Source organism: Euprymna scolopes, chromosome 39 (assembly GCF_053919585.1).
Source record: "Euprymna scolopes isolate OS-2025 chromosome 39, ASM5391958v1, whole genome shotgun sequence".
Classification (NCBI taxonomy): Eukaryota; Metazoa; Mollusca; class Cephalopoda; order Sepiida; family Sepiolidae; genus Euprymna; species Euprymna scolopes.
In genome coordinates, this window is record NC_136520.1 from 34,251,622 (window position 1) to 34,276,503 (window position 24,882).

Consider the following 24,882-nt stretch of genomic DNA (forward strand, 5'->3'; position numbering starts at 1 on the left):
ATCTTTCCTAGGCATGGTTCCAAATAGCAGCCCTTTACGTCCAACTGATGATATTATGCCGTTTGGGATGAACGCGAGTAAAAAATTGTACGTACAGGATACAATTCCAACTTAACCCATCATGATGGATCTGGGAACACAAATGGAATGTGTAAGTGTGGATAATGTAGGCTCTTTGCATATGGAGCAAAGAGGTGGTGGAAACGTTTCAGGAAATTCAAATATCTTTGATTTTTCTGAAATTTTAATAATAGGTATAAAACATCAATTAGAACATCAATTAATAAACATTCACCAAATTTCAGTTTCGTTGTCGCATTTAGTTTTACAAGGGCATGATATGGGCACAACCTTCCATTTAAAAATTAAAATATTTTAGATTTTCATTAAATTTGATTCATAGTCATTAAACCAATTAAGCAAAATTCCTTGTATTTTAATTTCTTCTTAAGACCCTTTTATCTTAAGCCTTAAATTTTAGACATTTTATAAAATCAAAATCATGTAATGAATTTTGATCAAAATTGGAATAAGGATTCTAGACATAAGGTTTAATATCATTTTATCTCGATTTTAATATTAGTAAAAGAATATAAAAAGTGCACCAAACTGAATTTTTCAGAAAATTAATGTTACTCATTTAGGGTTGGGTATTCTTCAATTTTCTTATAAGTTTGTTAAAGCTGAGGGTGGGGCATCCTACCAGATGCCCAACATTCACCGCTATTTTATATATTTCAACTGCGAGACCTTTTAAAGACTCTGGCCACCCCTTTAAGTGCAATTGTTTGAATCTTTCTTGCACTTGGTTCACCGGATATATTAGCCAGATAGTTTTTGAAATCTTGTTTTTCATGAGTCCAGTTGCTTCTATAATTACTGGAATGATAGAGATCTTCCTAAGTTTTCAGCTTCTTTTTATTTCGTACATAAGACCTTAGTATTTCGTTATCTTTTCCCTCTCAGTTCTGTTGAACCCAGCATCATTTGGGAGACTAACTTCTAAGGTTGCCTCTTTCTCCTTTTTGTTCCATATTACTATGTCAGGTTGTATAGCTCCGTTTTCTATGTATGAAGTTGTAGGAATTTCATAGTTATAGTGGATGGTGTATGACTTATTTCCGACTGTTATTTCTGGTAAACATGTTCACAGGCTTCTAATGTGTGTATATATATATATATATATATATATATATATATATATATATATATATATATATAAGTTATGAACAGTACATAGGGCCCGAGCAAAGCCTGGCTGAACTGCTAGTATATATATATATATATATATATATATATATATATATGTATATATATATATGTATATATATATATATACACACACACACACTAAAAAATCTGACTTGTGTCCAGATAACCTACATCTAAAATTTCAAGTGCTTAAACCCAAAATTGGTGAAGGAGTTTGGTAGAGTCTGCAATGGTCAACTCTGTAAACTTTGACCTCTTGGCAGCCAAATTTGCGCCCAAAAACTGATTAAAAAACTTGCTGCATGTCTAAATACCCTTCATGTAAAATTTCAAATGTTTAGATACTAAATTGGCTGAATAGTTTGCTAGAGACCGCAAAGGTAAAATCTTTTGACCGATTGGCAGCCAAATTTTCGACCAAAAAACGATTAAAAAGCTTGCCCTATGTCTGATTACACTTTATATAAAATTACAAATGTTTAAACTAAAAATTGGCTGTGTAATTTGGTAGAAACCGCAGAGGTCAATTTTTTTTAACTTTGGCCCCAATTTTAACCCATTAACATTTATTGTTTTGGGCGCAAATCACGTTAAAAAGTTTCATACATCTCAAAGTACCTTACATTTAAAATTTTAATTGTTTAGACCCAAAATTGGCAGAGGAATTTGGTAGAGTTTTCAAAGGTCAAATCATTGAACTTTGACCTCTTGAGAGCCAAATTTCTGGTCAAAAATCCAATACAAAAGATTTTCCCAAATCGCAATACACCTTATGTCAAATCTCGAGTCTGTAGACTGAAAATTGACAAAGTAGTTTGGTAGGGAACTGTACACCCAGAGATAATTTCACTTTTATAAATATTAGCAAAAGTACCCGTCATTGACTGGGTTCAAAAATAGCCTACAGAAAATGGACTCTGATTTATTAAAGTATGATAGGTTATGAAAAGGAAGGGTTGTAAAGAGATAGCTTTGAATTCGGGGGTATCAAAACCAAAGCAAAATATGTTGAAAGTAAAAATAAAATAGATAAACCCCATAATTTATTATACCATACCTGTTCACACTGAAACACTTATCACAATATTCTGTGGATCTATATTAAAAAACCTTGTTAAACTTTGTGACATATTTCCATTTTATGGAGATCAGGCGCGAACGAACACCCCATAATTTTATTATACCATTTCTTCAAACTGAAACATAATTATTAAAGTATACTTACGCAGATAGATATGAAAAGTCTTTATTAAAGTTTGTGCCTATTTCCATTCTATAGAGGCCAGGCGCGAACGCAGACCTCACAATTTTATTATACCATCCCTATTTAAGTTAAAACATACTTATCAAAGTATTTTTATGTACATCTATGTCAAAAAACACTTGTAAACGTTTTTTGTTTAATTTTAAAATTTTTTATTTCCATACTTTGTGGACCAGGCGCGAATCCAGACCCCACAATTTTAATGAACCACCGTTCTGCAGGATCAAACATACCCATTCCTGTATCTCGATACATCTTCTATCATTATATGTAATCAGCTTTTTAAAATAGTCAACCATATAGGAGCCTATTTGTGACCAGACACACACAGACATTCAGCTTTATATTATAGATATAGATGTGTGTGTATTCAATTAAATTATTCTTGATAATTCAGTAATTTTGATTTCCACAATATATCTCTTTAATATGATAATGTAGTGATTTACAATCATCTTTTTATTGTGATTTTATTTTGGCAAAGAAATGAGCTTTAATATTTTGCTTTTTTTATTTTGTTTTATCATCATGGAAATTTAATATCTTTGAAACGATCACAAACCAACCTAATTTTGTAGATAAATAGTATGATAGTTTTAATTTGTTTATGGTCTTAAATGAATTTTCCTGAAACAATACGTATATTGAGAGAAAATATTCCGTGTGACTATATATATATATATATATATGTGTGTGTGTGTGTGTGTATGTGTGTGTGTTTTATTAAAATATGATTTTTCAATTATATTTCACTCTTTGTGTATACTAATCCTTTTTGTTTAGGAGCTCAATACATGTTAACTAAAGAATTTTAAATTTTTCTGAAGAGTATATGCACGAAAAGAGATGATGTTGACATAATAACTATAAATACTGAAATTACTGTTTTGCATGAAAAATAAATATTTACTACCTATATGCGACCATGCATTGCTGTGGCTTAGTGTGGCTAAACAAACAAACAAACAAACAAAAAAAATGAGAAAGTGCATCTTTCTTACACGTGTAATTTCACCTTTGGACACCTAATATTTTTCATTGTTCTATTTTCTGTGTAGTCATAAAGATTGTCTGGTTAGCCCACTCTAGAACACGCAACATATAATTGTCCACGTGAGAAGCAATCATTGTGTTTATGTAAACCACAAAGTTGTAATAATTGTCAATTAGCTTTGTAAAGTAATGCTGAAGTAATATGTTTTTAACTCTGAGATGCCAAAAACACTTTATTCTATTTTTCTAAAAATATAAAGAAATCATTTAATATTGTTATAATTCTAAAAAAGATAAAAAAAAAAAAAAAGATTCAAACCACTGTAAAAAAAAATATTTACAATATAATCAAGGATTACATATTTCTCTAAAGTAGGCACCGGCAAAACTGGGGGGGGGGGGTAAGTACTTTTTGATGGACCGTCTTTTTAAAAATCTACCAAAAATCAGGTAATTATCCGATCAATATGAAATTTTCAGCGATTATTAAGAGAAGAATGAACTTTATAACAGTGTACTTATTTTTCATAAACGATATTTATGTATATATATTTTTTTTTTGCTTACAACCCCCCCTTGTTTTGAGGTGGTACAAATATGCTTAAAATAATCATCTGAAACTGAACACAACATATTGTGTTGTTGTAAGGGGCAGAAATATAGATTTAAAAAAAAAAATTGTTTATACCTTATTTTGACGTCTGAATATCAGAACTTCGATTGTGTTTAATTATCCCACTTTTGAGTTTTGAAGTGTGAAATTCGGTGAATATGTTAAGTAAAATAATTAATTTAAGTTAAGCAAAACAAAAAAACAAAATTTTTAAATATTTATACGAAAAAAGCCATTTTAAAATCTTTGATAAATAAATTAACAGTTTTTTTTTAGCGAGCCGAATAATGCATGACCATTATTAAACAGGGCATGCTTTGAAGAATCGATACAAAAAAAAAAAAATTCGATAAATATTGTGCCCTTTGTGTTAAAAATAGCATCATTTTTTCGATCCCGTTTGAAAACGTTTGCCGCCTTTCGACTACGGTGGACCAAACGCGCTAAAATAATTTTTTTTTATTCTGCTTTAAATTGCCCCCCCCATTTTGGGGAGCCTGGCCCCCCCCCACACATACACATTAAAAACCAAACTCATACAAATGTTCACCCATCTGGTACTGGCCAGCCTCAGCGTTAATAATACACTGAAATTTTCGTCACTGAAAAATAAGTTTTTTTTGGCCTGTTTGGTCTTTCATAGTTTGCTTTTTATCAAATGCAAACGTAAACATTGTCGATCTAGACTCTAGATCGACGCGAAGTAACTGGTTGCCTATATGAATAAGTGGACTTATTTGAAATCCAGGTACTTAAATTATAATATTTTTGCATATTCTCTTAGAAAATCATCCTAAATCTTAGTTAGACAACAAATAAATAAATTAATTATTTCAAAAACCTTTTTTTTTTTTTTTTAATATTTTTGTACGTTTTTTGTGCAAGACAAAAAATGTCAATTGTTAACTTTTTGGGAAAATTGAACATTTAAAATTTAATTAAAAATAGTAGAAAAAGTTTTACATTATTCTGTTTTCTATATGATAAAATTCAGGGTTTTATCTTTCTGGAAAAAAAAAGTTACTCAGAAATAATGAATTTTAATAAATGTAATTTCGTTTTAAAAAACAACAACAACTTGATTTTCGGCCATTTTTGGCGGTGCCTACTCTAAAGTATTAAATCTAGGCAAGTTACTTATTTATTCAAAACTTAAAACAGGAAGTCTCGTTTCGTAAGCGGAACATCAATTTCGGGTTTTAGCGAACTCGTATCGCTTGTGCATCTGTCCACCTTTTTTTTTTTTTTTTTTGTAACGTTTTTGTTTTTAATGTTATAAACTTTGATACAAAAAAAAATAAATAAAAATAGTTGAAATAAAAGTCTTTTGTGTGAAAGAGAAAGTAGTCGGATTTTTCTTTTCTTACAATTCCTCGAATGTTTTGTTTAATAAAAATTTAAAATCTTTGGCAATTTGCGTCATGCTTTATCATCATCATCATCATCATCATCATCATCATCATCATCATCATCATCTATTAATACGATAGCGTGTGTGTTAATTTGTGTGTCACGCTTATCTTTTTTTTTTCCGAGTGACTGTCGTTTGTTATGACCTTCCATTTCTTGTAATGAATAATTTTACCAAGAATTCTTCATAAGTTTTGGTTTCAGTCTCGATTATAGCTGATGGCACTCCAGTAATCTATTTTTTTTTTATAAATAATTTTACCAAGAATCCGTCATATAAGTTTTGGTTTTGATTATAGCTGACAGAACTCAAGTCATATACCATATATTTTGGCGTATAAGGCGACCATCAGATAAGACGAGGTACAAAATTGGAGCAAATTTTAATAAATTTATCATATATTGGTTGTATAAGACGATTACTAAATCACGAAACCATGTTTGTTTAGCATAGGCTAGAGATTGCAACACCTGGTATCTTATGAAATATTGGTTTTTAAAGATGATTTTTTTTAACTTTAAGGGTCGCCTTATATGCCGAAATATATGGTATATATCTGTGGAAATATTCTTTATTTCCTTTTTAATATATACCAATCCTTATTTAAGAAGCTCAATGTAATTACAGAGCATGTAATGAATGAATGACAGAAGTCTATATTCCAAATTTCATGATGTTGACCATCTTAAAGGAATAAACTGTAAGATGGTCAACATCATGAAATTTGGAATATAGACTCTTGTCATTCATTCATTATATAATGACAAAGTTCTCTCTAATTCTCTCTCCTCTGATCTTGAGCATGTGGTACAATGGAGGAAGAGGTGGCTGGTCACTTTTAATGCATCCAAAACCAAGCTTCTATCTTTACATCATCAACGCTCTGACCCCCATCTGGCATCAATTGAAATGGATGGCTCTCGTCTTGGGGAGGCTCCATGTTTTGACAAGCTTCTGAGTTTGACCTTTACTCCTGATCTGAAATGGAACACGTACATCAAATCTGTTGCCAGGGATGCTGGGAAAAAGGTGGGACCCTTCTACCACTCCAGAAGATATCTCACTACTGATGCAATTCTCTATCTGTATAAAAGCCAAGTACGTCCAAGAATGGAGTACTACTGCCACATCTGGGCCGGAGCTGCTAAAAACAGCCTATCCTGTCTTGACAGAATACAAAATAGACTTCGTGGTTTAGTGGGGGGTGCCCTTTTCTCTTCCCTGCAATCTCTCTCCCACAGAAGAGACGTTGCGAGCCTGTCTTTGTTTTATAGTTATTTCCATGGCAGGTGCTCGTCTGAGCTCCAATCCCTCGTCCCCCCTCGCCAATCTTTCATGAGAAACACCCGTCTGGCTGAAACTACTGTCAATAATTTTCCCCACTCTTTATCTGTGCCTAAATCCAAACGTAGATTCCATGAGCAAAGCTTCTTTCTTAGAACTGCACACCAGTGGAACTCTCTTCCGTTTGCCTGTTTCCCACCTGACTACAACTTGGATGTCTTCAAGTCCAACATAAACAAACTCCTGACAAACCGCCCCCTTAAGTAAGACACGCTATCAAAACCCCCAATACTAATGATTACTACAATACTATCTTATTGATTACTGTACACTCAATAACCCTTATCTCTGAGTGGCCTTTGGGCCTTGATAAGTGGTGATCCCCATGTAAAAAAAAAAGAAAAAAAAAAAAGAAAAGGAAAATCTGATCAGATATTCATGCCACCAGATCAGTCACACGAAACCCACATACCTAACCCTCACCTGATAATCATAAAACACTTAGGTTTCAAACATGGAGCCGGGAGAGAAGGGTAGGCAAAAATCAATGTGGCATTAAATAGGAGCTTATAACTAATAGCACCCCCTCTATCCACCCCCTCCCTCCAGGATGAAATTGGATACACAGAAAAAAAGAATACCTATTTCTTCTGCTTTTTTTTTTTTCCAATAAAGATTTATTTAATTTGGGACTTTGATGACAGGTCAGTTTTCTTTAGGCTTGGTTGTAACTTAATTATTCAATTATTCATAATTATGGCAATGGTCAAGTTTATATAAAACCATTACCAGATATAATATGAGGGGGGAGGGAGCATATACAAAATATAACTAGAAATTAAAAGCCCCCCCCCATCATCCCAATTATTATATTGTATAATGACAGAAACATCAACACTTCTTTACAAAGGCTTCTCTACTGTGAAATACCACAAGACTGTACACCAATAACCCTTATCTCTGAGTGGCCTTCGGGCCTTGATAAGTGGTGACCCCCATGTAAAAAAAAAAAGAAAAAAGATTGTTGTTTCATCCAATGCCAGTAGACACAGGTGAAACGTGAACAAATTCTGTGGAATCTTTCACGTTTTTTCTAAATATCTGATGCTTTGCCAAGGCTATCAAGTGTATTTTTTATTGTGATGCCATCACTAGATGGGTTGTCTACCATGGCTTCTTAAGAAAGGCCCATCTACCATCAAGAGAAAGATAGATGGCACCAGTTTCCCAACATGGTATTTTACCTCGCGGTACATACAGCGCCTCGTCTTCCCAAATGATCACCCATCTGGTACTGGCCAGGCTGAACGTTGCTTAACTTCTGTGATCTGGTGAGAACTGGTGTGTCAACGTGATTGTGCATTTATATGTGTATATATATATATATATATATATATATATATATATATATATATATATATATATATATACACACACATACACCAAACATATTTTTTCTGTATGAGTTTTGGTTTCGGTTCTTATGTACCCAAGTCATATAGATATATTTTTTTATTTTTAAAATCACAATTTTATAATATAAATGAATCGATAGAAAAATTGACTCTATAATAATATATACAAAATCTTCGTAAATTAAAATATATTTAAGCATATTTTATGACCGGGCTATGCCAGGCCTCCCTGCTAGTTATTATTATTATTATTATTTCATTTATTTTTTTAAATGGTGAAGTTTACATTTGACCGTGAAGGCAAAAATGAATAGTTAATGAAATTATTTTTTTGCTAACAATGTTATAAACTGAAGTAGCGTTGGTTATAGTGTCCAAAATTAATGTCGTGGAAAGTGAGCATTTCAAAACGGCAAAAATGTTAAACCAACAAATGAAGACATTTTTTTGTTGGTATTTACCTGAAAGTTTAGTGCTTTATCATTAAAGAAATTTTAAAGAAATGGAACAAAATGTCTAGTAAACCAACAAAGTAAATGAGAGGGGAAAAAGGTTTAAGAGAAAGAAGAAAGGTTGTCGTGTGGTCGGTGATAATTCCCATATAATAAAATGACCAGTTCGTTAGAAAAAAAAATTTATTGAATAAAAAATTATTAGAACGTTATAATTAAAAAGTGATATATAAAAACATGCATGTATTTGATTAAAATGCTATAGCAAAATTTCGAGTTAATCAGTAAATTATTTTTTTAGATTACCTGTTGGTAACATACGAACATTTACAGTTTTATTTATATAGATATATGCTAAGTGTATCCATGCATATCATGTGTATAGATGTCATGCATTATAATAAACCAGATATTGGGATTTGCATGAATGTAAATCTTGAATTAGTAAATTTAGATCTAGCTGAAAATAAATAACTAAAAATATTATTTAAAAATTAACAGATAGCAATATCTCAGACGATTTGAATTACTTTTTTATGAGCTGATCACATGTTCAGATTCAGAAAGTAATTTTGTCTCATTTCACTGAATGTAGCTGAAAAGAAAAGACAGCCTCAAGAGGTCTGGCTATTCATGGCTCTGACTGAAACATGACTGCAACTGTGTAGCGAAATAATATTTGTATAAATAAAGACATCTATACCTCTTAAAATGCTATATGTATTAGTGAGCATTTTTATATAAACACAATAAGGACTCTTTGGATTTTTATGATGTGGATGGATGTTCATCCATCGGAACAATGAGGCTCATCTGGTCATCCTGGAGGGATGATCAGATGACACATGTTGAATTGTTAAGCAAGGGTTGCGCAATCCCTAACCGCTCATCTCTCGAGTCGATACTGCTTGATTCCAGTGGCAAACAGAAATCAAAGACGACTGGAAGCACATACAGCACCTGGTATGCCCAAATGGTCACCCATTTTAGTACTGATTAAGCTCAACATTGCTTAACTTCAGTGATCTAATGGGAACCGGTGTGTCAACGTGATTATACTGTATATGTCCTGCGGGTGTAAACTTACCTGGATCACTAGATATGAAAAAGTGAAGCATGCATGGTCCCCCGTGAGTGCACAGTGAACGAGGCATAAAAAAATGACTAAGTTCAGCATTGCCCCCCCCCATTTAGCCCCAAAAGTCTCCAGGGGGACGTCAAATCCTCGTGAAAATGAACAAACGGTGCAGTTTTAGGCCTTAACATATGTAAATTTGAGTCCTGCACCATGCAAAAAAAGAAATGACCAAGTCCAGTATTTGCCCCCTCTCCATTTAGCCCCAAAAGTTCCCAAGGTCTTAACATATTTAAATTTGAGTTCAGCACCATGCAAAACTGCTAAATAGACAAACACAGAAAACTTTGGACAAATATGGAAAAATGTCCCCAAAATGGAGTGTTTTTATTAGCCCTAAAAGGGCCCCTGGAGCATACCCAAGAATTATCGCGAAGTATACACAAACAAAATTATATAGAAATCAGTTAGGTATAACTTTTCAGAAAGTTTTATGAAAATCCAAGGTATCAATTTTCATAATAAGCACAAAAGTGTTAATTTTAGCCATTTTAACCCGAAAGACACCCCTAGGGGGGTAACCGGATTTTTCCCAGAAAATCCGTTGTTACTTTTTTTACTCATATCATGTTTAATGTTTGTGTAAAATTTTGAAAAATTTCAAGGCATAGCTATTAAAAAAAGTGCGGACAAGTGTGAATTTACAGGTCCATCCTCCTTTTGTTAGAGAACCAATGAGATAGAGAGAGAGAAAACGAAAAAGATTTCCAACAACTTACTTATTGAGATCCAATCGGATCTTATATTTCTTTCCGAATAGTTCCAACTGGATTGTGACACACCTGTGATGTTCAAATGTTCCCTGTAATGAAATATAACAGATAAAGCGATTAATTAACATTGTATGCTCTGATTACATTTTCAAAGCAAGAGATCAAAAACAAAAACAATTTATTAGCTTAGGCCCATCTGTCTCTCGGAACAAACAGAAACAAACTGACACCCCCCCCTCTACTGGAACATATATATATATATAGGCCGTGTTGTTATTTGAAATATGCTACCTAACAACACCATTTGAGTATCATAGGCTGTTTATCTATGGACATAAAAAGATGACTACCCAACGTGTCTGAAAGGGCACTCATTTTTTCCAAAATTCAAATGGCTAATAATTACAGCATGGAACCTTGTATCCAATGTATTCATGAAGACATTACTATTTCAAAGACATCAGTCCATTGTTTGTTTTGATTGCAGGCCTACCGTCTGCAGAATGCTTCCCTTTTTGTGTTGGTCCTGGATATGACCTTAAACTATATCTAGTGGTGAGGCCCCAGCTTGCGGGCTTTGGGGAGTGTGGAGCCACCCTTTAATTGCCATTGCTCCCAAGTCCACTCTGGCCTGGAGTGGTAATACCTGTTAGGGTTAAATAGAAACCGACTTGAAAACAACAAATATATTCTATTAAAAATTTTTTCTTCAAAATCTTTGGATTCAGCATTAAATAACCTGAAAAGGATTGATATACCGTAAAACAAAAACAACCAACCAACCTCTTTGTGTGTGTGTGCATGTGTGTGTGTATGTATATGTTTGTGTGTGTATGAGTATGCATGTGGAGAACAAGAGTTTCTTTAAACAACTCCAATCAATTTCAAATAAGAACGTCAAAATTAAGCGAAAGCCACCAATTGCTTATGTGAGTGGAAGGAAATTTCTCAATGATGATAATGATGATGATGATGATGATGATGATGATGATGATGATGATGATGATGGAATCGTCAATTGTGTTTAAATCGATTTAATTTTAAAAATAACAATTTTTGTCATTTCTTTGACTTAGACACTCGTTGGTGAAGAAAGAAAACACGCAGTTGGTTATAAACATATGTCGTAAATATAAGTTCAAATCTAACAGTGGTGTGACGGGTTGGCAGTGGTGGCGCACAGAAGACTGTGTAGTTAGCACCCCTCTCGTGTCATTGTGTTGACTCTCTCTCTCTCTCTCTTTCTCTCTCTCTCTTCTCCTTTGTATCTCTTTTTATTTGGCCTAGATGACGACATTCCTATCTGCGTTGTTTTGCAAAAATATGGTCACTCGCTAACCAGAGATTTTGCGTCCTACAATTTGACCTTGCTTTGAAGTCATCTCCCAGGCCTTGCATAGACTTGTGATCAACTTTTTTTGTTTTGCGTTGCTCAATCACACAAAAATTCAGCATGTGACCCATGGTCACGTTTTCTGGCCTAATTTATTGTTTAATTTCACTTCTGGGGATCTGTTCATGCAACAGGAAGTCATTCTTTGATGCAACAAAAGTCATCGAACTCCCTTACCTTAACGGCAAAATAAACATTTGCAGTTTTCAGAGAGAACTGTCATAAGAGGGAAAAGGAAAACAAAACGGAGAGAGAAAAAGAAGGAAACAGAGAAAGGAAGATAAAGCAAGAGAGATAAAGGGGAAAAGAAAGAGCAATAAAATCCAGTCAAATAGCTATGAAAAAAAAATGAATAAAAATAAGGAGATAAAAAAGTAAATTTCAATCAAAAAGTGTAGGACTTTGATCTATAGGAGGTTCTAGCGATTTAACCGGAATCCTCTTTTTCTGGATTACACTAAAATCAGAGAAATCCCATCCTGCTAAACCTCCTTTTCTTCATATATCACTTGAGGAAAGTCAATTTGATTTTAGTGAATGATGAGCTCAAGTATTGTATAAAGTTAAATTTTATTATCTTTTATATATATATATATATATATATATATATATATATATATATATATATATATATATATATATATATATATATATATATATTACTGCATTCTATAGTTTATTTATATATGCTTTGGAATTATAAAGTAATATCTATTGAGCTTAAAATTTGAAAGCTTAGTTACAAATAATATATAAGTCCACATATGCTTCTAGATCAGTGTTTGCAAGGTTATGAGGGTTTTTTGAAGCATGAAAATGATGTTATTTTTTTTTGTATTTAATATCTTTTATATATTTCAAGCGGTCCTCCGCTTTTGGTCACAAAAAAGTATCGAAATGAAAATGAAAGACGTTGAAAAAACTGATATTTCTATTTTGGACAGCGTTCATTCCTTGCAACAATGTTTGAAAGAGTTTCCGTGAATTATTTTAGCTGTTTGTGGAAGAATGTTGTATTTTTTTATTTAAATTTTTTTTTCAATGTATTAGTCTTTATTACAAAAGGCAAAAAAAAAAAAAAAAAAAAAAAAAAAAAATACAATTGATTTCAATATGTATATTAACTGGTTAGAAACTGAAACAAATTTGTTAAACGGCAAAAATAATGTTATTAATATTTATTATAATGAAACAAAAATCTTAGTAGATAAATATAGTAACGTATTAATAACAAAGGTGATAGTTTAAAAAAAAAAAATTATTATTATAATAATAATAATAATAATAATAATAATAATAATAATAATAATAATAATGATGATGATGATGATGATGATGATGTATTTATTTACTTATCTCTCCACGAGGGCAGAGTTAGAGACAATGTCGATTTTGAATGTGAAGTAAATATGCATATTATTTGTAATCAATTAAAATTTTCAAAGTTTAAAATCAATAGATATTACTTTATAATTCCACAACATATATAGATAAACCATAGAATGCGGATTTCGTGCCTTTATTTACGAGTAAAGAAATTCATTTTTAGTGATCGTTTCATTGTTTTGTTTTATTTATTTTTCATTTTTTTTTATAAACCATTGTTCTGGGAAATTCAGGATAAGCTTGAATACCTTGTTTCTCTTGATATATGATAAAACGGCCGTAAAATAAATTTATTTACTAATAAATAAAGATACTAGGTTTACGAACTGCACTGCATATGGCTTGCATAATGTGTAGAATAAAAAACAATGTAAAAATATTAAAAAATTCTTTGGTGGTGTGCATATTTTTATATTTAATAACTAGAGGAATTTAGAGAAAGAAATGTGACATGTTTTTTATTTTATTTATTTATAAAAAGTCAGGCACAAAAAGATCGGATACAGAAGGAGAAGCCCTATATAGTGGTGTCTTGAGCGATTCGCATTTTTAAATAAATTTATGATCCAATTTCATGTAAAATGAAATTCCTATTCCCCCAATTTATGTCTTTGTGAAAATTTTGAGGCCAAGAAAAGTTTTTTTTTTTCTTTTGTTATCAAGGTTTCTCTTTTTTCAACTTGATAAACTACTAAAAATTTAGTTGAAAAAATTCAAGAGACTCTTGTCTATCAAACCCACTTGACACTGCAGGTTTGTATAACATATATATAGAGAAAAAAACAATGTAAAAAATATCGTCTTTGAAGATACAAAAAGATGACGAAAAAACATTCAAAGCATCTAATATCAAAAAGAAAAAAAAACTGAAAAGAGTATGGAAAAGGAATCGGTCCTTACATGATGTTGCATTCAACATTGTCTCATTAATTCGAACGGTGATGTTATATCGCATATGTTGTGCATAGACATGTGATTTTTGGAATATGATATTTTCTTTCCGTCACGGGTGACATCATACAGATATATTTTTTTAATATAGGGAAAATTCTGGGCAAGCACGATGTTTTCTTCTAATGAATGACAGGCTTTCTAAATCAAGACAAGCCTATCTTCCAACCGAACAAAAACAGTTCATTAGCTTAAGACGCATCTATCTCTCGGACCAAACAGAGACAAACTGAACCTCCTCCCTCTGCTGGAACATACAAAGGCAATGTTGTTATTTGAGGTTGGCCACCTAACAACACCACTCAAGAATCATAGGCAGTTTATCTATAGACATAAAAATATTACTGCCCAATGTGTCTTATATCTGAAAGGGCATTCATTCTTTTCAAAATTCAAATGGCTTATGAACACAGCATCGAAGCTTATATTCAAGAAGACATTACTATTTCAAAGACATCAGCCCATTTGTTGAGTAGTTCTTTCTCTTAACTAAATATTATTTTCATTGCCGAAACATGCAACATTACGGACAATTTTTTAAAGCTTCGGGATGGTAATTAAAAGGTATTAAAAAATCAGTACACATCTGTTTCTTGTGCGGTCCTAAGCATGACAAAAAGAAAAGAAAAGAAAAAAAATGGCTGCCTTTCCGATTTTATGCTAATCCAATTGATTGCTCTATGATAGTGCTGATTGTAGTATAAAAGCCTATATATAGAGAACTCGGTGATTTAGGATTTTGGTGACGGAAGGAGCTAATCTTGTAAGCAAAGAGTTGTGTTTTTGCAGTGGCAAGAAATTAAGACAGCAGAGTCGTGGGAACGGTCTTTTTTATTTTTTTATTTATTTTTTAAATTATTTTGGACATCGAAGCCAGGAGGAATTTACAGAGATACTGTTTAAGATTGTTCAATTCAAAAGCATATGGGGTGGGAGGATCGCATAGTCCAAATGCTGTTCTAAACTTATTTAATATTATCATCCCGCCCACCTCCCACCCATCTAACAAATCTGATGGCAAAAATATTGGATAAATCTTGAGAAAGGAGACATTTTGTTTGTAGGAGACTGACAGATGCTAACAAATGTTTTCAACAAAAGCATAAAGAACATAAATACCTCCAATGACAAAAATAGGGAGAGAAACACCATGCGAAAGAAAAACAGTTACTATGTATGTATTTATCAATGTTGGACTTCCGTACTTTATCAAGGTTTTTTCTTTCACGGAAGTTTAAATATATAAACCAAAACGAAAACGCTGAAAGCATATATAGAAAAGGAATCGACCCTTACATGATGTCGTATTCGATGTTGTCTTGTATTAATGCCAACGACGGTGTTATGTCGAAGTTGCTGTGGATAGACGATTTGGTAAGGCTTCGGGATACTGTTTAAGATCATGCGATTGAATTCAAATTGTTGAAGGTAGTCATTCATATCCTGGGAGAGTCCACCTGAAAACAAACAAAAGAGATGATTAGTTGGGCAGAAAAATTTGTTTTTCATGATTTTGTGTGCAAGAAGTATAAGAAAATGGCGATAGATGAGAGCTCATATGTGGAGAAAGTAAATTTGAATGACGAAACTATTGAGGTCATCCACAAGTTGTGTTATTTTAGTGATATCATTGGAGTATAAGAGGCAGTTGATTTTGGTGCGATTGCAAGAATTAGGAGTGCATGGATTAAGGGTGCTACTACATTTTAAGTTCCGTTTTTCCATGAATCTCACTCAGCAATGTCTGGCAGTTAACGCAAACCACCGGATTATACCAAGTAAACAAAAGTCAATACAAAACCAAAAATAAAAACAAAAAGTAAACAATCCACCGTGGAATTTTATGACTTTTACTGTCTTATTATTTACTGATTTTTTTTTTCTTTGAATTAATGGACAATTAGTTTTTACTTTTTAAGGTACAAAGAAAAATTATTTTGGTGGAGGATTCATACATTTTTCATAAAACTTTACTGTTTTATTTATATGAAGCTCTATTTTTCTCACCTTTAAAACCGATCTTGTGTCTAACTTGCTCCCTAGGGAGACAAATAAATGCTGTAAAATTGCATACTAAGGAAGATCCTATTAATCAGACCCTTAATTCATAGTAGCCCCTTTATGTCTCAGTAGCAATGTGCCTTATTTGGGATGAAAAAAAAAAAAAAAACTATAGAAACAATATATTTGAAAATCTCAAGCATATAAGCGAGTGTCTTTGGCCACCAATCACCCAATAATCTACTTGTCCTATCGGTGAGACCACCCTTCATTGCCAACTGAAACCCTATGTCGAAGGATATTGCCCACCTCCCCTCTAAAAATGGGAGGCTATCGGTGGTGCACTACAGGACATTACAGGATCTTAGTGGCTAAATGATTCTTCCACTTTCAGCTGAAACATGGGAGCATGTAGATCTCCGGGACCCAACACGTTGTAGCAGAGTATGTCGCAAGGAACATAGGACAAGTAATAACTTAACTCCTTTTTTCTTTGTAACAATATTTTATTCCAGGTACTTTCCCGAATAAAACGTGATCGTGCTCATTCTTTCTGACCGCTGACCTCTCAAACGTGGTTTCGAACGTGCTTTCGAATGTCCTCTCAAATACGCTTTCCTTTTCATAGTCTTTTTCCTTTTTCCCTTACAATGACGTCATTTGCACACAGCCCGGCATTTGTATATGCGCGTCTGCGCTCTTTTACCTTCTCGGATAATGCGTATTGGAGGCAGTGCATTATATGAACGATGCATTCTGAGAACAAAATATTCTAAAAATATAAAAAAATTATCCTACTTATATGATTATATTTGATAACTTTATTTGGTATTAAATAAGAGTAAAAAGTTGATCTTGGAGTTTATTTTCTGCAGCTTCTTTTACCCTTTAGTCCTCACATTCCAGAAGCGATGTTTTTGACAAAAAGGGAAGAATTGCTGTTTTCTGGGACATAATCTATTCCATCTAACACTCGTGGTTGGCAAGCTTTTGACCTTTAACTGCATTATTTCTTTTTGTTTGATTGCTTTTAACTCCTTACATCAAGTGGCTTCATGACTTGTCTGGAGCGATCCCCCCCCCCAAAAAAAAATTATTTATAGATAATTGATACACCAAACCAAACCAATAATTCACTGAAAACTAAAACAGAAGTGATAAGATTGCTTGAATCCCACACATGTTTTAGACAATGGCGAATGACTCTCTCTGTGAGGTAGATGAGGATGGAAAAGGTGTGTGTGTGGGGGGGGGTCGCGTGCGTGTGGAGGGGGTTACATCTTCGGGTGAAAATCCACTTCTTTTGTTTATCTTTAGCTGAAACAGATGAAAGGCAACAATTGTTTCTGTTGATAACTGCAGGTTAAGAAAAGAACTCTCTCTCTCAATCAAAAAATCTATCTATCTATCTATCTATCTATCAATCAGTTTCTCTCTAGGAAGAAGAAAAATTGTGAGGTAGGCATGTGTGCGTGTGTGCATATAGAGAAGAAGATGAAGGGCACTTTGTAGGCCTGAAAATAAAGAGTAAAACCAAATAAGGGGGATGAATAGTGATAGAGAAATTGGGGAAGGGGGCTAGATAGCAAGAGAAATAAAGAGAGAAGGTATAGATGAAGAAAGTAAGAGAGAGAATGACAAGAAGCTTGGGAATAGTTGCGAGATGTAGGTTGCAGGAAATGAAGGGAGGTAATTAGCAAAAGAAAAAAAAGAGTTAACAGAAGGGACAGGGCAGAGGGGACAAAAGACTAAAAGATGGTAGAGAAAGAGGGGGACAAAGAGGGGTAGTGATAGAGGAACAGAGGTGTAGAGAGAAAGGGGGGGGGAGAGAAACTAAAAACGGAGTAGAGACTGAGAAATAAGTTCTGAAAGAGAAAAAGAGAGAGGAGGGGGTAAACTAAAGAAATAAGAAAGGGTGGTGAATCAGAGAATGGGGAGAGTGAGACTAAAATCGAAGCTTCCCCACCCCCTTCTTTGACACGTTTACACAAAACTAAAACAAAATATAGCCAATCCTTACACATAGCAGCTCTATTCTAAAATGCATAACGATTAGTTACTTTGTTTAGGACAGAATCAAATAGATACAAATACATGAACATATACACATAATTAACTTTATAGAGAGATATAAACACATGAAAAGTCTTCCCCTCCAACAAAGCTATTAACACGTATATAGCACCAGCAGCATCTCACGTATGCAAATGACCAAACCGTGACGCTAAGTGACGTCACAGCAGAGGAAGAGAAAGGAAAGAAAAGCCAAAAGAGAAAAAAAAAAAAAATATAGCGACAATAGAGAGTTGGAAGCACGTGCTGGTGATAGAAAGACGTGTCAGTGCAACAGGAACTTTTAAAACAAAATGTAGGATTCGTTTGTCCTCCAAACTCTTAACAGAAGTGTCGGACCACTGTGTGCCGTGGGACGAACTTCAGACATAACAGCTGGTTGTAGCTGCGGACTGGGAGGCTGTTGATTGACTCAGATAGAAAAAGCAAGAGTGCTCCCATATTGTTGCTGGCTTGGAAAATATGTTTTGATGATGAAACAGCCATTGATAAATGCCCTTTTTATTAACTGAAAAAAACTGGAGCCGAATTTTTTTTTTTTTTTTTTTTTTTTACATGGGGGTCACCACTTATCAAGGTCCGAAGGCCACTCAGGGATAAGGGTTATTGCATGTACAGTAATCAATGAGATAGTATTGTAGTAATCATTAGTTTTGGGGGTTTTGATAGAGTGTCTTAAGGGGGCGGTTTGTCAGGAGTTTGTTTATGTTGGACTTGAAGACGTCCAAGTTGTAGTCAGGTGGGAAACAGGCAAGTGGCAGAGAGTTCCACTGGAGTGCAGTTCTAAGAAAGAAGCTTTGCTCATGGAATCTACGCTTGGATTTAGGCATAGATAAAGAGTGGGGAAAATTATTGACAGTAGTTTCAGCCAGACGAGTGTTTCTCGTGAAAGATTGGTGAGGGGGGGACGAGGGATTGGAGCTCAGACGAGCACCTGCCATGGGAATAACGATAAAACAAAGACAGGCTCGCAACGTCTCTTCTGAGGGAGAGAGGTTGCAGGTAAGAGAAAAGGGCATCCCCCACTAAATCACAAAGTCTATTTTGTACTCTGTCAAGGCAAGATAGGCTGTTTTTAGCAGCTCCTGCCCAGATGTGGCAGCAGTACTCCATCCTTGGACGTACTTGGCTTTTATACAATTTCTTTCCTTTGTTTCTTTGCGAGACTTTCAAATACAACTAGCCTGGGTGACCGGCATTGCCCGAGTGTTTGGATGTGTGTGTTGAGCAAAAAAAAAAAGTGGTAGTAGGTAGGCAGGCTCAAACCCATACCGTGAAGGAAGAAAATGTGAAAAAAAAAAAAAAAAAATGACGCCTTTGTCGTTGTATCCATCGCCAAACCGGAAGTGGTGAAGGTTTAAATTAAGGCTAGTCAATCAAAAAAAGGGGATGACATTTGAAAATATCGGTGAAAAAAGCGACCCCCTCCTTGTAGAAAAGTGCCCAGTTGAGGGTGAAGGAATTAATGTTTTTAGCCAACTTTTTTTTATATTTGTCGTCCAAAGGGTCGAACTTCAAAACGATACTGATCTCGTGAAAATCCATCGCCTCTATCAAAAGTTTTAGGCAGGCATACAAACATACATACATACATGTAAACAGATAGGTAAGATTTGTCTACTCCGTGTTAAAATGTAACGGCTACATTACATGAAGATTGCTGGGAAACATTAGAAAGGTTGTACTATCTTTAGTGTTGGAACGATTAATCGGAATTGGAATTCGGTATCAGAAGAATCGGAACATTTGAGTATTGGAATTGGTAAAAATTTGTGACTCTTTTCCAATCTCGAAATGATTCTTTTGTCTTTTTTTTTTTACTCGATTTTGTTTAAAGAAAAATCTTCCACTGTTGGTAGTAATGATGAAATAAATAGATATTTATTGATTTTAAACTATCAGTAAAACTAAAATCAATAGATCATCCCACACAAGTGTATTTTTATGTTTAGGAAAATGTCTGCACATTTAACGTGTGTTTCTATGGTAATTGGGAAGAAAATAACAATTCTATACTTAAATATTTAGATATTAGCAAAGAATCAGAATCGTTAATTGTATTGGAATCAGAAATTTAGTACGGAATTGGTAATTGTATCAGACTCGGGAAAAATATTGGAATCGTCCAATCACTAACACACACACATATATATATATATATATATATATATAGTGACTAAATGACAAATGACTATATTCCAAAGTTCATGATCTGGCCATCTTACAATCAATCACTTAATTATTATATCAATTAGTGAATTATTTTGCCCTTAACTCATCAAAAGAAATAGCAACAATCAATTCGTCCAAATTTTTTATTTCTAAAATTCAAAATGGTGTAATGGAAACATATAAGGTATTTACAGCTACTCTTCCAATTTTCGGATTTGAATCATGTCAAAACGCACTTTATTTCCTTTGGATGGACTGATTGTTGCTATTTCTTCTGATGAGTTATGGCAAAATAGATTCACGAATTGATATAATAATTAAGTGATTGATTCTGCGCTACGAAACAGATACTGTCAAGAATTGTAAATGTTTAATTGAATTAAAGGGATAAATTATAAGATGGTCAACATCATGAACTTTGGAATATAGTCTTTTGTCATTTATTCACTATATTGCTCTGTAATTAAATTGAGCTTCTTAAATAAGGATTGGTATATATTATAAGGAAATAAAATGTATTTCCACAGAAATATATATATATATATATATATTGTATTGTATTTCATTCCATTGAAGAAAGTTGTCCGCTAACTGCGAAATGAAATAAAGCACAAACGTCCCTGTGTTTTGGCACTCTAACCACGTATTGAACACTGTTGAATAAATATTGAAACAAACAAAAAAATGCATACGTTATAATAAAAATATTGGAATAGTCCCATCACTAATATATATATGTGTGTGTGTGTGTGTGTGTGTGTGTGTGTGTGTGTGTGTTCGCAAAGATCTGAGTGTTGCATGACTATCTTTGATTTTCAAAGAAAATATATTCACCGATATTGATTTTGCGTTGCTTAGCAACGACCATACGCATTTAATCGATATTCAATCCATTTGTCACCGGAAGTCAAAATATTAAAAAAAAAAAAAAAAAAAAAAAAAGTAACAAAAAGCTGCTATCATCACAATAGAATATATACACATTTTTTTTTTTTTAACTTTCCTAAAAGGTTTTGAAAAATAAACAAATAAATATTTTAAGCGAATTTACAAGTCGTCTTTTTATGTCGGAGTGTTCTTCCAAAACTACACTTCGAAGTGAGAGTTATATAAATATAGATATATGTAAGAAAAAAAAAAATGTAAGTAATAATAAAAATTAAAATAAATAAACAATTTTTTATGATCCAATTCCAATATTCGTATGCATTCTGGATACATACCCACACAGATACAATAACTTCTTTCCTAGAGCTGTCCACCTATGAAACTCTATTCTGCAGGTCTATTTTCCGGCTGACTACAACATGGCTGTCTTCAAGTCCAATGTAAACAAGTTCTTGTTAAGCCGTCCCTTGAAATAATTCGATTATATCTAATCTTCACCACTAACGATTACTATACTGTTGTATCAGGGACCTTTACTCACTCTAGAACCCTTTATCCTCGAATGGCCTTCAGCCTTTGATAAATGGTGTAAAAAAAAAAAATCAGGTTATTTTAAATTAGAATTTCACTGAACAAATATATATATATTTATATGGCATTGTCACGTTGACACACCAGTATGTTAGATCACCAAAGTTAAGCAACATTGAGTTTGGTCAGTACTAACTGGGCAACTATTTGAGAAAACCAGGTGCTGTATGTGCTTTTCGCTTATCTCAGCATTGTTTCCAGTCGTCTTGGACTTCTCATTACCATTGGAATTAAGCAGTGTTGATTTAGGAGAGGTGTAATTGGGGGACTGTACTTTACAATTACATGTACAGTAACCCTTACAAGGGGTATCCGTTGTCTCATGATAGAATGGAGATCATGAACATTATCTATATATATAAAAGCGAAAATGTATGTATGTACGCTTTTCCTCGATGTCCACAAAAGGCTTCTTTCAGAGAAGCGCTTGCTCGCGTCACAACTTCTTAAAACTTTTTATATCATCTATAAATTGTAATATCTCACACTTAACCACGGAGCTCGCCTGTCTATTTAATTTTATTGACTTTCAAACGTTAATAATTCCACATTTCCCGCATCGGCACGCGTTACATTCCGTTTTCGGTATAAACAAAAAGCGAAACTCGACTCTCATCACCGGCCCAGAGCCAGTGGTCTCTAGAGAGCTAAGTAACGTTTGTTCAATGTCGACTTCGTCATATCAGACGGTAGCTTTCATTTCGAGACGAGACCCCCCCCCCAATAAACAGGGGGCTGGTTTTCCCCGAACTTAGTGAAAAACAAACAGATTTGTTTATTTATTTATTTATTTAAAAACTGTCACCGCACAAAATCGTAACTGCTGAATAGCTATCGCCGTCACGTCAATCAAAAACACGCACCTGTTTTTTTTCACACTTTACTATTTTCCAACTGCGCGTCGTCAAGGCTTTGTTTTTTTTCACGGGCACCTGTTTTTTTTTTCACGTTTTCGGGTTTTTTTCACAGACACCTACAAACACCCGGGCAACGCCGGGTACCCCTCGCTAGTTTATAATATAAATCTCACCTGTCTGTTTAAATGCATGTATGTATGTATGTATGTTTGTATGTCTGCCTAAAACTTTCGACAGAGGTGACGGATTTTCACGAGATAAATATCATTTTGAAGCTTGACGTCTCAGACAACAAATATCGAAAGATTGGCTAAAAACATTAATTCCTTCACCCTCAACTGGGCACTTTTCTACAGGGAGGGGTCGTTTTTTTTTGTTGATAATTTCAGAAGTCATCCCCTCTTTTCAATTGACTAGCCTTAATTTAAACCTACGTCACTTCTGGTTTTGCGATGGACGCAAAACCAAAGACGTAACATTCTTTTTTATGTTCTTTTCCTCCTTCACGGTGCAGGTTCAAGTCTACCTGCCTACCCCCCCCCCCGCCTTTTGTATTACTCAACACACACCTCCAAACTACCGGGTAATGCCGGGCACCCAGGCTAGTTATATATATATATAAATTTATTTATTCATGGTAGTTTATAATTCGACACCAATAAGAGTTAAGCATATAATCTTTTCTAAAACAGAATGAAATGACTTACACTCTTCACCAGCACAGGACATAGATACTAGAAGTTCAAAGTCGAAGCAAAGCAACAAGTATAATATATAGATGAGAATTCCCGAAAAGATGAAACACTGGTGTCTGTAGGTTTTAAAAAATAATTGTAGTAATAATTATGTCAGCCCCTTTAAGAATTCGGTTCTTATTGTTGTTAAAAGTCGGTCACTTAAGCTTACATGCGCAGATCATGATGTCATAATCATTAGATCACTATCTTGACATTTAAATATAAATGTTTAAAGTTCAACTGTATTTCTCGTGGTTAACGGTGGCTGTGTGGGTTTGTTCCTTGCTAATGGAGTCAGTGATGGCTTTGTTGCTGGGTTAGAATCTCCCGACCGACAGTAATCGTAACACCCTACACTCATGATTCACAAAAGGATGAAACACGAGTGTCTGTAGGTATTAAAAAAAAAAAATAAATAAATAAAAATAATTACATTTTATATATATATATACATATATATATATATATATATATATATATATATATATATATATATATATATATATATATACACTAGCTGTATATACCCAGTGTTTCCAGGTTGACACATATTGGCAGGTGGAGGGTTCAGCCACATACTATTTAAGATACACCAAATATCCTAACTTCTTGTGATTTTCCTGAAAGTAAACCACATGTTGGATTTATGGAAGCATAAAACACATCCATTTTCGTCTATTAAATTAAATGGGTAAGAACTCTCATAACTTAAAGGGGAAATAACTCTCACAGCTTAAATAAATAAACTTACTTTTGTGTTTAAAGGCAACCGGTGCAGACGGTCAATAATAATAATTGAAAATAAATGAAATAAATCAACTTTAAACAATATGTCTAAATAGATCAATTAAAACGATTTTATTAAAACAAATGATTATTAACATCGAACTAATTATTAAAATAGATTTTCTTTAATGTAATATAAAAATGAGGGAATTCATTGAATTTAGATTTCTTTTGAATATATTTTGAATATATATACACTAGCAAAAGTACCCGTCGTTGACTGGGCTCAAAAACAGCCTACAGAAAATGGACTCTGATTCATGAAAGTATGATAGGTTATGAAAAGGAAGGGTTGTAAATTTGGGTTGAATTTGGGGGTATCAAAACCAAAGCAAAATATGTTGAAAGTAAAAATCAAATAGATAAAACCCATAATTTATTATACCATACCTGTTCACACTGAAACACTTATCACAATATTCTGTGGATCTATATTAAAAAACCTTGTTAAACTTTGTGACATATTTTCATTCTATGGAGGTCAGGTGCAAACGAACACCACATAATTTTATTATACCATATTTCTTCAAACAAAAACATAATTATCAAAGTATA

General features: G+C 33.5%; 1 protein-coding gene and 1 pseudogene across 2 annotated transcripts in view; both read right to left on the minus strand.

The window, feature by feature from the left end:
* Positions 1 to 24,882, minus strand: part of LOC145263731 (disintegrin and metalloproteinase domain-containing protein unc-71-like) — a 647,136-nt gene that overhangs the window by 198,433 nt on the left and 423,821 nt on the right. For both annotated transcript variants that reach the window (XM_080120710.1, XM_080120709.1), the window contains exons 2-3: positions 15,519 to 15,679; positions 10,499 to 10,581 (exon numbers count right to left, since the gene is read on the minus strand). In XM_080120710.1, coding sequence (XP_079976836.1) covers positions 10,499 to 10,581; positions 15,519 to 15,679 — 244 coding nt within the window. The remainder of the gene's footprint in view (positions 1 to 10,498; positions 10,582 to 15,518; positions 15,680 to 24,882) is intronic.
* On the minus strand, positions 9,593 to 9,710 carry LOC145264061 (5S ribosomal RNA; annotated as a pseudogene).